General features: G+C 34.5%; 1 protein-coding gene across 3 annotated transcripts in view; it reads right to left on the bottom strand.

Annotated features, from left to right (window-relative positions):
* Positions 1-872: 872 nt before the first annotated feature.
* The window catches only part of GSPT1 (G1 to S phase transition 1), a 33,507-nt gene continuing 19,906 nt past the window's right edge, over positions 873-14,473 (bottom strand). For all 3 annotated transcript variants that reach the window (XM_037069014.1, XM_037069012.1, XM_037069013.1), the window contains exons 6-15: positions 14,301-14,378; positions 13,043-13,223; positions 11,549-11,703; positions 11,313-11,453; positions 10,154-10,247; positions 9,442-9,522; positions 8,682-8,855; positions 7,732-7,821; positions 7,400-7,568; positions 873-5,839 (exon numbers count right to left, since the gene is read on the bottom strand). In XM_037069014.1, the coding sequence (XP_036924909.1) occupies positions 5,787-5,839; positions 7,400-7,568; positions 7,732-7,821; positions 8,682-8,855; positions 9,442-9,522; positions 10,154-10,247; positions 11,313-11,453; positions 11,549-11,703; positions 13,043-13,223; positions 14,301-14,378 (1,216 nt within the window). In that variant the 3' untranslated portion in view covers positions 873-5,786. The remainder of the gene's footprint in view (positions 5,840-7,399; positions 7,569-7,731; positions 7,822-8,681; positions 8,856-9,441; positions 9,523-10,153; positions 10,248-11,312; positions 11,454-11,548; positions 11,704-13,042; positions 13,224-14,300; positions 14,379-14,473) is intronic.

The raw sequence follows: 14,473 nt of genomic DNA, 5'->3' as shown, positions 1-14,473 counted from the left end.
TGATGCCCAAACACAACATTTAAGGAAGTTGTTCTTTCAACAACACATGTTGGATGGACAGGGTTGGAGACCTGGTCATTTAATAGAAAACTGTGGGAAATGTAATGCCATTTAGAACTTTTATGTGAACTACTTTGATAGCAAGCTTGCTTGTAAGTTTTGTTTAAGCTAAGATTTATTTAATGCCAAACACCCATAATAGAGACTAACAAAACTTTGAAGTGATTTTTTTCCCTTGAAGTTATGCAAGAACTCATCCCAACTCTGTAATAAAAAATGATCACGGTTCGATTCCCAGTCAGGGCACATGCCTGGGTTGCAGGCCAGTTCCCAGCAGGGGCCAGTTCCCAGCAAGGGATGCACGAGAAGCAACCATACATTGATGTTTCTCTTCCTTTCTCCTTCCCTTCCTCTCTAAAGATAAATAAATAAAAAATATTTTTTTAAAAATGGTTATATATATCCCTGGCTGGAGTGGCTCAGTGGATTGAGCACCGGCCTGTAAATCGAAAGGTTGCTGGTTTGATTCCCAGCCAGGGCACATGCCTGGGTTGCAGGTCAGGTCCGTGGTTGGGGGCAAGGGAGAGGCAACTGATTGAAGTATCTCTCGTATGTTGATGTTTCCCTCCCTCCCTTCCTCTAAAAAAGTAAATTAAAATTTTTTTAAAAGATTATACACAGAAATGTATTCCTGCCAATCCATTAACCACTGTGTATAATGCCTGATTATCATTAATTTCTTACCCTTATATAGTAAAAGAGGACAAGTACTATTTGGTCTCTTGATCATTTAAAATCCTGAACAATGGAAGTTTGTAGTGTGACAGAATCACTGGTGTTTCCTCAACTATGTTCACATAAAACTACATACTGTGATATAATTATTTTATTGTTAAGCATCTCTAACTTTGTATCGGGTTGCTGTTTTGTTAGGATTCAGTCATATGCACTGTACAGAGGTCTATGCAATCAGACCACATTCATGAATTCCATATGTGACAGGGCTTATTAGATCCATCCAACAAGTCTGCTGATAGGTAGTTCCAATTCTTGATAGAAAAATAAAGGATTGTCCAGAAAACAGACAGGTACACTCATAGTGTGATACAATATAGGTAATTATAAACAAGACAAATCCTTCAAAAGGGTAGATGATGATTTTTATTATTACAAAAGCAAGTAGTTTGAAACTTGTTACTTGAGTAACTGCAAGAACAGACTAAGGGCTTAATCCTCACACAGGCACCAAGTCAGGCACAGTAGGTAGCTACAAATCATAAGAAAAAGGTTTCTTTACTTCGGAGTCCCCAAATTCCTACACAGAATATTCTGCCGTTTTGAAATTAGGCAAAACAAAAAAAAGCAAACCTAATCAGTTCCCTTTAAAAAAAATAAATAAGTGAGAGCTAGGTATTAATCTGCTGTCTAGTGAAAACAAGTCACTAAATCCTGGCCTGAGATCCACATTTCCTTTAGAACAAACAGAAGGAAGTAGCTAAGGTGTGTCAATTTCTGAGAGCCCAACATGAATCCTTAAAATGCAGACCTTCCAAGCTCAGGCCTGTTTCAGCCAGTTCGTGTGGATGATGGCCTGAGGGATGCAGGGGCTCCAGCACAAATACTCTTCCTGGGCAGCAGGAGAGGAGGTAGCAGGGACTTGGGCTGACATCTGAAGCACTAAGCAATGTGCCTGCCAGAGGGGAGCCTCAGGAAGCACAAAATGTCATTTCACCTCTGCCATCCACAAACCTGTGGTTTCCACATTAAATTTTAAATGGCACAGGGGCATGTGTGACAAGGCAGAAAAGACAATTGCCATTCTAAGAGTTGCTTGAGAAATCCTGTATAATTTTCTGCCTATCAGACATGGTGCCTATCTGCTCTTCCCTTTTATTGGAAAACAAAGATTTTAGTCTCCATCCCCACACCTCCAGGGCCCTTATTACATTCCATGGTAAACAACTTGGCTAGCATATTACTGTTTCAAGGAAGCATAGGATTAGAGGTATGTGAAAGTGTGTTTACTGAAGGAAGACTTATGTTCTAGGATACTGAAAATCAACAATATCCTAGAGCGAAAACCATTACAAGTTGAACCAAATCTACCCTGTCTGAATTCTGGCAGTAAATTGGTTCAAATGGGATCCATTGAACTATTACATGAAAGTAAAAACATTTCCTATTCCATTTACTATAAAATCTAATGTAACCAACTGACTGCTAAATTTAAATTTAATCTTTTGAGTTGTGCTATGTAATTACATCTATTCATTAACAAGTTGCTGCCATGGCTAGATTGCTACAGAAAGAAACAAGATCATAAATGTATTACATGGCATCAGCTAAAATTACTGAGAAGTTTGCTGGAGGGAAAAAAAGCTATATTATTTGGAGACAGAAAATTGTCTCCTACATCCTATTGATTGCTATCTACCTTACATATGTCTGTGAGAGGATTAATGGCACAGTTTATTCTGATAAAGTAGGTCAATACTGAACAATCAACCTACAATCAGAGCTATAGTGCTGGAACCAGAATTTTCACAAAGGGTTTAACGGTTGAAAGTTGCCTGATTTTAAAGCTATAATAGAACCTATTTGTCCCTTGACTACCTTAAATCCCTACCCAAAGCAATGGCGCTATCATCCGTGCAGCAGCAGTCCATGAGGAAGTCCATGCCAATGAGGAAAGGTGCTAGAGTGCTGTCACGTGGACGAGTCATCAAAGAGCACATCACGGAGTGATTAGTCATAACTATAGTGTTCTTAAAGCCTGCCAGGGAGTTTAGCTGATTTTTTTCAAAAGTTCATCATGGAAGCAGTTTTTGACCACAGGTTCATCTTTTTCTTGGGTTGAAAACTGCATCTGGTTGAAAATATCACCCAAAATGTCTGCAGCAGAGGATGCTGGTAACTGTTCAAGGGCATCATGGTCAAAGTCCATCCCATTTTGTGAAAGCAGTTTTTCTAGTTTACGTAACAGACAAGTATGAATTACCTCATTACAGTGAACAGCCTGTACTCCTATCATTTTACAGAGTTTTTACATTTAGTTATCACATATTTCAAGACTTTCAATTCAAACAGAAATACACATGGGCGTAATTATTCAAGAACTTTACTATTTTGTTACCTAAGTTCATGGCAGCACATACTTAGTTTAGCTCTTTTGATTAGCTCTTTTGATTTTACACAGATTTTCACTGGGTAAGTCCTTTTTGCAAATAAAAACCAAGAAATATACACCCCCCACACACACACACAAAGAAATAAGGGTTTAGAATGGCAGTTACTTATTTATTTCAATATCGTTCTTCTATTAAATTCAGTTAATTTAAAAAAACTATAATTAAATAACCTAGCATGAAAATTGTTACATGTTCAATAATGAACATCATTAATGTAAAAAGATGCAAAGAGAAGTGTTATCCTAACATATCTATGCTAAAGATAAAGAAATGTTTAGGTCTGTAATATCCTACATCTGCCAATACCTATTTTTGCATTAAACACACCTGCACTTGAAAAGACAAAATGATAGCATAGGAATCTATTGCTTTTTGAAGGTCCAACATCTCCACACACTGCCAGTTCAGTTCAGACATTTCCTCATCCAAATAACTATCCATTGTAATTAGGAGTTTAAAATGCAGCAACTGCAAGTGAGAATACTTTTCCATAAACATCAAAGCCCATAAAGTGTAATTTAACAATGAGGTTTCTTTCAAACAATTATTTGCACAAATGTGCAAGAATCCATAAAATTTTTCTTTCATAATTACATTTATATTTATCATTTTTTAGAGGTAGGCCCTTCACAGTTGATATCCATGTTTTACTTAAGAGTGTTGGCAACATGCACATAATATTCTAAAAGTGTAAATGTTTTATTTATTTTTAGTGTGAATGTTTTAATAGCAAGTATAACTGGTTTTTAAAATGTGTTGAACTTAAAAATGGAAATCTTTGGAAGTAATTTCAACAACTAGAGCTTTTAAAGATTCATTAAAAACAAAGCAATTGCTAGTATCTTGTTACTAATTTAGAAGTACAAAAAGTTATTGTGTACTGATTAAAACTCCCATACTTCCCAGATAAATAAAAGCCCAGATATTTGCAGACATAATAAAATTAAAATTCATGCAATTTAATGGCCATGAGTATAGTTATAGGAAGCTGCAGGGCTGAAGGACAATAACTTTGCTCTAAGATACAGCCCAGTCATGAAATGAATGAGATTTCTGTAGTTAAGAAGATAGAGTTAAATTAAATTTCAGGTTTTGTGACTGGAAATATAGCTTGACTAAGTTTTTCTGAGGAACATTACAGGGTAGAGACATGTCATTAAATAAATAATTACAAGTTTATCTTATTTAGGGATAAACCACAATGTAAAAGAGGCTAAGTCTTCAATAAATGGCAACACTCAAAATCAGGTGGGTGGAAGAGCTTCTGATAAACCGAGAAATTCTCTCTTCCATTTCCCATTTATTCTCATAAAAAATTTCAAAGTCATGACAGTTACAGCAGAAAGTCATCCTTCAATCTAAAAACCACCACAATGCTGCATTGTGGTTCATCCAAAGCATAATTTAACAAATTTCAGTTTTATATTCAAGAAAACAATCGATTTCAAATAGTTGAGAAAAACTTATTACTGTGCTTGATTCTACTTATCACTGTTAACTTTAATCTGTTCAGATTCAGGAGGTTCCTAAGTATGTGTTCATTTAGTTGCTAGATTAGATTTAGCTTTAATCAGCAAGTAGCACTCAACCTTTAAAAAATCAGTGATACAAATAGTAAACTGAGTAATTTGCAGAACTGGCACTTGCAATTAATAGTTTTCATTCTAGATGCATGCAGCTCTTATAAATTCTAAAAGAGGCATTTTTGCCAGGTCTCAACATGCTTTCTTTTCTGTAAATTCCACTAATTGAACACGTTAATGGAATTTTCTGGAGGGGTACAATTATGCTTTACTTATACAAACTACAATATGCTTTTCTTTTATTTTAAAACAACTTACTGTGTTTAAGAAATCATGTTAAAATATAAATTGGCAGAAAATAACTGATAGACCTAATAAAGCAGTGTCACAGTTGCATAAAGACATTTAATTGTATGTATGCATTACCATCAAAAAGAAGGGATCAAACTAATTCTTTCCTTTAATACAAACTTGAATATTGTTTGTAAATGCCTCATTTAAAGTAGTGGGTAGGGAAAGAGTTTAGAAAAGTCCAAGTAATAAAATGTATTCAATTACTTGGTAAAGTTAAAAAGCTAATGCAACAATGTTATATCTAGATAAAAAACATTATTCAAAAGCAATTCAAATACCGAAAAGGGTTTCAAATTGAATATTTTATTAACATGGTAGTTGTCTTTGTAACATGTGCACACACACTCGCACACTCAGAATGATCTGCCTTGGGGAAAAAAGACTATGTATGCCTAAGGGGAAAATGAAAAATTAAAAAATTTCTGTAGATTTTCATTATTGTAGGCAATTATGTCCACATCACTTACAAAGCTATTGCCAAACCTGTCCAAAGAAGCAGTTTGAGAGGGGAAGAAAAAAATCTTGGGAAAAATTCAACAGTGGCATAGCAGAGCTCTCAATATGAGAAAGCTGACATAATGTGGACTTTTGCTTTGAATTTTGTCTTTGCAAAATATGGGGAGAGGTTTGTCAATGGGCAGAAAATAAGAGAAGGCGGTGTGAAGTAGGCTTTTGCAGTCAATTTTCCTCACAGTATTGTGCAGGGTCATCAAGAAAACGCTTAGTCTTTCTCTGGTACCAGTTTCAGAACTTTTCCAATTGCAATGGTCTTACCTAAAAATGAAATAAAAGAACAAAAACAAAAAACCTTCAGTAGTTAATAGCAAGGCCATGTAAGGCATTAAAACTTACTCTTTTAAATTATAAAAATAATTTTTACAATGTAAATTACTAATTAACTGGCTTTACCACCAAAGGCATGATTTCTGATTAAGAAGTCTTAACAATTGGGTCTTTTTAGGGGGAACTGAAAAGACCTGACTTCCTATATCAAAAACCTTTCTTTGGATAAGTAAAATGTAGAATATCAGTACAGCGGAATACTATTTTGCAACAAAAAGGAAGGCATTATATATATAGCTAAATGTCAGAAATATATGGAGTGGAATAAACTGCAAACCACAACTTTTATGATTCTATTTATATGGCTTATCCAAAAAGCAAATAGAAAAAAAATGAAGTGATTGCCTAGGTCAGGGGGTAGGAGAGTAGGGAGTGACTGTAAATAGGTATAAAAGCTTTTTAAAAAGATATTTTAAATGTTCTAAAATTAGAATATGATGACTATCCAATTCTGTAAACATACTAAAATTCATAGAATTTTACACTTAAAAAAGGCCCATTTATTAAAAAGGACTATCTTGTGAAGAAAACCTAAAAACCAAGTTACCTTTTAGGAAAAAATTCCTGGGGTTAAAAATTCATTCTACATTAATTTCCTCTGTCTGATTTTATCTATCTACTCACTATCACCAAGCAGATTTTTTAAATAAAAAAAAAATTAAGGACTTTAAAATAAAACAAATACTGTCTTCATTTCTCTGAACTAAGGTGCAGGGACCACATTCATCATTATGTACCCAGTGTTCAGCACAGTTCTTGACATGCAGTTTTGACAGCCAATTTTTTGCTGAATGGAATTAGAACTAACATGTAAATTGAAGACTGTATATTTCAACTGAACCAAAATTTTATATAAATTTCCCAACCTTAAAATAGTTATCTTAGTTAATCCATAGAGAAATGTTTAATGAAATCATTTTGTCTTCATGATACCAAAGAATTTTATGGATATAAAACAGTAAAATTATAGCATTTCAGATTCACTCAGAGGTAGGCAGGAATGGACACACGCACAAGAGAACATTAATATTAGACTGCCAGTCTGTGTATCCCTTTTGTTCCCACCCCGTACCGTATCAGTGTAGTGAATTTATCATATTGGATTTTAAAATGATTTCTTCAGACCTCAAAAGTGACAGGGTGTGTACCTCAGGCTCACCTGGTAAAATCTTGAAAGGGCAAGATGGGCTTTAATCACACATATTATAAAGGATTTCATCACAGAAAAGTTGTTTATTAAGTAAATGATTCCGAAAATCCACTACTTGCAAAATATTAAAATTCTTCCTCTAGGGCATTACTGCCAAAATGCATGGTTAATTTTACCTGCTGTTGAATAAATTTAACTCATAAAACATTTATTGTGAATATATATTATAGAAGATGCATCCAGGTTCTCTCTGAACCAGTTGTAATGTGCGCTGGACTCAGTGAAGACTACCAAAGCTAGGCATACTAGACATACCACTAGACACCAATTTAAAGGCTTACCCTCATCTCTCAAGGTAAAGCGGCCCATCTGAGGGAAGTCTTTAAAGGTCTCAAGGCAGATGGTTCCTGCTGTCCTTAGACGAGCAATACATACTTGATCTTGTTTCACAAAACGGGGTCGAGTCTTACTTTTTTCTCCTGATTTTTTGTCTACCAAGCAAATTAAGGCCTATCCAAGAAAAAAAGGATGAGAAGACATCAGAATAATGCCAAATAAAAGAATCTTTAAGAATAGTAGTACAAATAAGAGTACATCGCTATTGCTGGTCAGAAATTATCAGGATGAAATCATCTTAAAACACACAAAAAACACCAATTATCTTAAAACTCACTGTTATTTCAACTTCCTCAATACAGGTATGAATATGCAGCACCGCATTATAACCTGGGCAGATGATGGATTTGTGCTCTATAATCACTATCTGTCAAAAAAGAAAATTCACATCTTTAACCCTAGGGCAAAAAAGAATTGAATGTGCTAAAGTGCTACACAGTATCACAAGAATGTGTAACTCACCATCTTAAGTTTATTTTTGTGTTAGAGGCAGTAGGTCAGGTCACTTGACCTCGAAGAATGAACTCTGATATCCTTACCCTACTGATCTTCTTGGCAAGTGCCCAGACTTTAAAAACAGCAGGCAGACTCTTTCCCCTCTGGGAAGCCTTTCCTTTCTTTCCTCTTCCCCCAAGAAATTATTACTGCTCACATGCTACTGCTACTGGTTGTTTCCCCCTTGATGTGAACTTACAATAGTTTTATCCATTTCTCAATACCCAAAGTCTACTAAAAGTAAATAACCGTGTAGCTGGCATCAAAATTTAATCTGATTAGTTGTCATACATTGTAACAGCACTGAAAAGTTCTGTGCAATACACCAATCATTTACTGTCACTTTCCTGGTGAGGTCAGGTTGCTAATAACATCAAAAAATTGTGCATATTTTCCTGTCTGGAAAGTTACCTGTCCTGAAGAAGATAAATCCTGACTTCCAAGGCAACTTGCTCTACTTAAGTGAAAGACACTAAGTAATGACATATATAAATAGGAGATTTTTAAAAAAAGGGAACTTACAAAGAATACTACCAACCCAGTAAGAACTTGTACCATCTCAAAGACCTTACATTGTGAAATATCTTATGGCTGTTGTGATACACAATTTATTCTATTTCAGTTCCCCTCTATACACAATGACATGTCATCAATAACCAGAACAAAGGACATTTAAACTCTAATTTCATTTAACAGTAAAAATCACTAAGACAACTATAATAGCTGGTTTACCTGGGCATCAAATGTGCGTCCAGAATGACAAAGATTATTAGGATCACAAAGTATAAATCCAGGAAGAATCTCTTCTTCTTCAATTCCTTTCAGTCTGATTTTGAGGTTTTCACCTGGGGCTACAGAATCAGTTTCTACATCATCAGAAAGGATTCCAAGAACTTCCACGTTGTGCTTAAAAAGAAACCAAAATTGGAGGTTTTCTGAAACATTGACTCACTGCATTACAGATCATAAAATGACCTGTTTGCTGAGTGATTGCAAGTCACATTTTTCTGTTCTTGTTGATTAGCTAAAATACTTACTAGATTTGACCTTAATGAAAATCATATCTGAAGTACAACTGCCAATCAAGATGTTGTCCTTTTAATAGCATATCCTAATAATTTCCAGAAAGAATACAGTATAATCTACCATTTGCCCTTTTTAGCCTTTTCACAATTAAATGTCAAATTTGGCATGGATTTTAATTTATGGATATAATTTTTATTGTGGAATTCCAGGATTTAATGGACATAGCTTCCCTTATCTATGACTCCCCAAATAACTGAAGAGTTGACTTCTTAAAAGTTGTTTGAACAATTAAGCTCAAAGTGCATTACTGACAATTTAGAGAACATTCTGATGGTTGACAGATGGAAAGAGGATTTAAAAAATTAAGTTTCTTTTCATGGAAATCCCTGAGCTTTTGAAAAGTTCTGGCTCCTTTCTAATATTTTCAAGAGGAAAGCTAAATAGAAAGATCATTACTGATTCTTACCTTGTTTGGCATCATCACAAGCTGCTGGCCTTTACAAATAGATCCTGATTCTAGCTTCCCTAGAACCACGGTGCCCATATCCTGTTGAAATTTAAAGTAAAAAATTAAGTTTTGATTTTTATTACCATTGTACAACAGTTCAATAACCCAAAGTGAATTCTTTCAAGGCTTACTCATAAAAAAAAAAAAGTGGTAGAATGTTACTTGTTTAAGTTCAGGCTCTCAAAATCTCAGGTTCTCATGATTTTATACATTTTTCAATTTATTGAAAAATAATACTTTATTCCTATTTGGCAGGAGGGGCAAAATATTACATTGATATTACAAACATAATGCTTCTTTTAAAAAAAAGACTAACATCCAGTTAGGCGAGGCTGTCACAAAACGAGCTCTGATACACTGTTGGTGGCAAAATAAACTGGCACAGTATTTTGGAAGGCTATTTGTCAATATGCATAAACTTTAACATGTAAATGCTTTGAAATAAGTTTCACTTGTGTGACTTTCTAAAAAATTATCATTGGCTCAATGGGAAACAGTTGAAATAATTTAAGGTGGTTGAACAATTTATTGTCTATCTATAACAAGAAATGATATGCAGCCAGTAAAAAAGAGACATCTATGTTATGTTATTAAAATTGTTTTATAATTTAAATCAAAATACAATTGTTTCACTCCCCATAAAATACAATTTCTTTAACATTTTAGGTACCTTGTATTTATCCACAATTGGCAGCCTAATTGGTCCATCAACTGATCTATTGAAGTTTGGCAAATTATCCAGATATGGAATAAATGGCAATCCACTGAGAACATAAAAATATCCATTAAAGAGAGTCAACATAAATATCAAAATTTTAAGTACTTATATGACTGTAACTTTTATACAGAAAACATGATTATAACAATGTTTTCATGTAATCCATGTACTCGTCTCATTCAGCTATTTATTTTCCAGTTCATCTCATTTATTTCTCAGAAAATTAAGCAAGTAACAAGTAATAGTTCAGTATAATAGGAAAAACCTTCCCCATTAACACTTAAAATTTAGAAAAATATTTTATAGCCAATAGCCCACATACTGTAATAAAATGACTACACTTTTACTTAATTTTTTAGATTTTTCCAGGTCTGCAATTGGGATTCTATATGGTAATTTTCCCTTTCAAACTACAGTTTATAAGATAAGTAAAATACTGTCAAGATGGCAATGCTCCCCAAACTGATCTATAGATTTAATGCAATTCCTACTGAAATCCCAGCTGCCTTTTTCTTTTCTTTTCTTTTTTTCTGCAGAAACTGTCAAGCTAATCCTAATGTTCATATGGAAATTCAAGGAACCCAGAATAACCAAGCAATCTTGGGGGGAAAAAATAAAACCAAAAAATTAAAAGACTCACTTAACCCAATTTGAAAACTTAACAAAACTTGGCATCATCACAAGAATTCACCTTACAAAAAAAGTAATCTAAAATGAAATGCACACCTATATGTGAGTAACAGGCTTAGAAGAAAATAATAGGGCTAATTCTTCCTGATTGGATTAAGCAGTTTTTCTATGTATGACACCAAACACCCAATCAACAAAAGAAAAAACTAGATTTCATCAAAAGTAAAACCTTTTACGCTTCGAAGGACACCATCAACAAAGTGAAAAGACACAGATGGGAGAAAATATACATCATGTGTTTGGCAAGGGACTTGGATCCAATGCACAAAGACCTCTTACAACTCGGTAACAAAAAGACAGTCCAGTTAAAAATGGGCAAAGGTCCTGCTATTTTTAAAGCCAAAGTTACAGTCAACATTTTCTTAAATTACTTTTTAAGACATAAACTTTTTTTTTTTTTAAAGGAAAAAAGATTACTTACATGTACCAAGGACAGAAATCTGATTGCTCTTTAAGATTTGCTCCAGTCAGTCCTGAGCAGGGCATAAAGTGAATGTCCTTTTTGGGATTGAAGCCAACTTTTTTCAAAAATGGCACTAGTTTCTCTTTACATTCTTCATATCTATAATGTGTATAAATAACTCAATTATAATATAACAAAACTATCCTTTATTTCACTAATGTGTATTAAAAAACCAACAAGATATCCAGGCTTACCTTTCATTGCTCCAGTTCACTGTCGGATCATCCATCTTATTAATAAGCACAATTAAGTGTTTTACACCTGCTGTCTTCGCCAACATTGCATGTTCTCTTGTCTGTCCTCCCTTTTCAAATCCAGTTTCAAACTCTCCTTTTCTGGCAGAGATTACCTATTCCAAGAAATCAATAATTTATTCTTATACATTTATGTTTACCGTTCTAGCAGTCAACTATTTTTCCTTTTGGTTTTATCAGAAGATTTCTGCAAGACTAGAAGAAAATGAGTCATAATATACATGTTTTTAAAAAATATTTCATTTATTTATTTTTAGAGAGGGGAAGGGAAGGAGAAAAAGTGGGAGAGAAACATCAATGTGTGGTTGCCTATCACGTGCCCCCTGCTGGGGACCTGGCCTGCAACCCAGGTATGTGCCCTGAGTGGGAATCGAACCAGTGACCCTTTGCTTCACAGGCCCGTGCTCAACCCACTGAGCCACGCCAGACAGGGCAACATACATGTTTTTTAATATCACAATGTCTAAGTGGTTTAAGATGTTAAGTATTGAATAAATGTTTCTTCCAATCCCCTAATTTTTCAAATCTAGTATGCCTAAATATTTTACAATTCAAACATGTATGTAATTTGCCTTGGCCACTGTGGTTCAGTTGGTTGGAGCATCATCCCATAGACAGGAAGGTAGCAGGTTTGATTCCTAGTCAGGGCACATACCCAAGCTGTTGGTTCGATCTTCTGTCAAGATGCATACACAAAAGAAACCAATGTTTTGCTCTTGCCTTCCTTGCCTCCTTTCTCTCTCCCCCTCTCCCCACCCCTCTTCCACACACATATACTCCCCTAAAAAGCAATGAAAAAATGTCCTCAAGTGAGGATTTTAAAAAAAAGTACATGATTTAGTTAGTTCATTGACCCCCCCCCAAAAAAATGAAAATGACAGAAGACCTTTATAAAGCATTATTTTTTGTGAAGACTTTAACTTATATTTTAGAGAGGGGGGAAGGGAGGGGGAAAAGGGGAGAGAAATGTCCATCGGCTGCCTCTCGCATACACCCAACTGGGGTGACTGGGCCTGCAACCCAGGCATGTGCCCTGACTGGGAATCAAACAAGATGACATTTTGCTTTGCAGGACAACACCTAACCAACTGAGCTACACAGGTTAGGGCCGGATCATTTCTTATTCATTTTGATACACAGTACATAATGGTGGGCTTGGCATTTAGTGGACACTAAGTTCTGACACAGTAATAGATAATAGCAATGGCAGAGGAAAGTTGAAATATATTTTCATAAGTAAGCCAAATTGCTTTCTTGAGCAATTGATTTGATTTCTTGAGCAGATAAGTGAGACAAAAGTGAAAATTGTGGCCATGTATATTATAGTTTACTGCAACCTCAATTCTGGCTTTTAGAAGGTAAACTCAAATACTTAAAAATTTAAGTGGGGCTGCTAACAAATACAAAGAGGTGACTTGGAAATGTCTTTCTTACCAGTACAGCCAAATCAGCTTGAGAAGCACCACCAATCATATTTGGAACAAAACTCTTGTGGCCAGGAGCATCTAGAATTGTGAAATGCTTCTTTTCTGTTTCAAAATAGGCACGACCCACTTCAACTGTTTTACCCTTGTCTCGTTCTTCCTGATTAGTGTCTAAGGCCCAAGACAAGTACCTGAAATGATAAAGAATACTGGTAAGAACATCCGAATTTAAAAGATATTCTTTACCATTAAACGTCTAATAAATCACATCTAGCTTTATGTCTATCATACAACATTTAAACCATGAACAGGCATAAATGAAAATTGAGAGGATAAAACATTATTTGAACCAAATACTTGGAACTTTTCCATACATCCACTGTCAACTATATATTCTGGAAGTAAACATGGTTTATGAAAATAGCTGACAATATACAAAGAAAGACTACTTTAAGTACCAGTGCCAATATCACCATGATTTAAGTACCAAGTTCCTCTATATTTCATTTTTATAATCATCTGTCACAAAATGTAATACAAATAATGGCTCTCTACAGATATTTTACAAAAGTGAAGGCCACTATAACCTGCCATTTGGAAACAATAGTTACTTACTAAAAAGTATTTCAATATTACTTTGCCAGGTAAAAACTATTTAAGTTCAAATCATCCATAATATAGGCATTAATTTAGATTATCTTGTCTGTATTTCATAGTATGTACTCATTATTAGGATTTTCCCCTTACAGAGCAATGTAACAACAAAAGACCAATGTCCCATTCAGATAAAGCTTGTCAACTTTTTAGAAATAAAAGAGAGGAGATTAGAAAAAAGAAAAAAGTTAACCTTTTCTCTCACCACTCGAGGAAACCGCTGTCACTAACTCCGTCCGCTCTCTCTCTCTATGCAGTTGATGATCACATCCTAAGTACTGTTATGTTTCCTGCTTTCTCCCCAAATTCCACTCTAACATAAGTTCTGTTCCTGATTAATAAAAATTCTTTAAACCTAATTTTTAGTGGTCAGATAATGGCCCAATTAAATGGATGTTTTATAATTTTTTCAACAAGTCTCTTATTACTGGGTGTTTGGATGTTTCCAAATTTTCTCTTAAGTTTTCAAGTCATCAAGAAATAACCTACTGCATAATCTAAGGGGAAAGAAACTTCCTTTGTTATGACACCATTTCAGTAGACTACAAGAACAGTAAGTGGGCAGTAAGTAGTTCCTTAAAAGTAATTTATAGTGTCACAAAAATTTATTATACCAAGTTTCTCTGTTTTTTTCTTTAGCTTCTCTTTCATATTTCTCAAGTGTCCTTTTGTCAACCATTCCAGTCAAATACCTGAAAACATTTAAAGAGAAAAGTAAACACAAATTACTCAATGAAATTAGGAAAACTTTAAAGTACTTAAAAAAGAATTTCAGCCCTGTCTGGTG

Source organism: Sturnira hondurensis, unplaced genomic scaffold, assembly GCF_014824575.4.
Source record: "Sturnira hondurensis isolate 20B ecotype Veracruz unplaced genomic scaffold, ASM1482457v3 Scaffold0018337, whole genome shotgun sequence".
Taxonomy (NCBI): domain Eukaryota; kingdom Metazoa; phylum Chordata; class Mammalia; order Chiroptera; family Phyllostomidae; genus Sturnira; species Sturnira hondurensis.
This window is presented reverse-complemented; position numbering and strand designations above follow the sequence as displayed.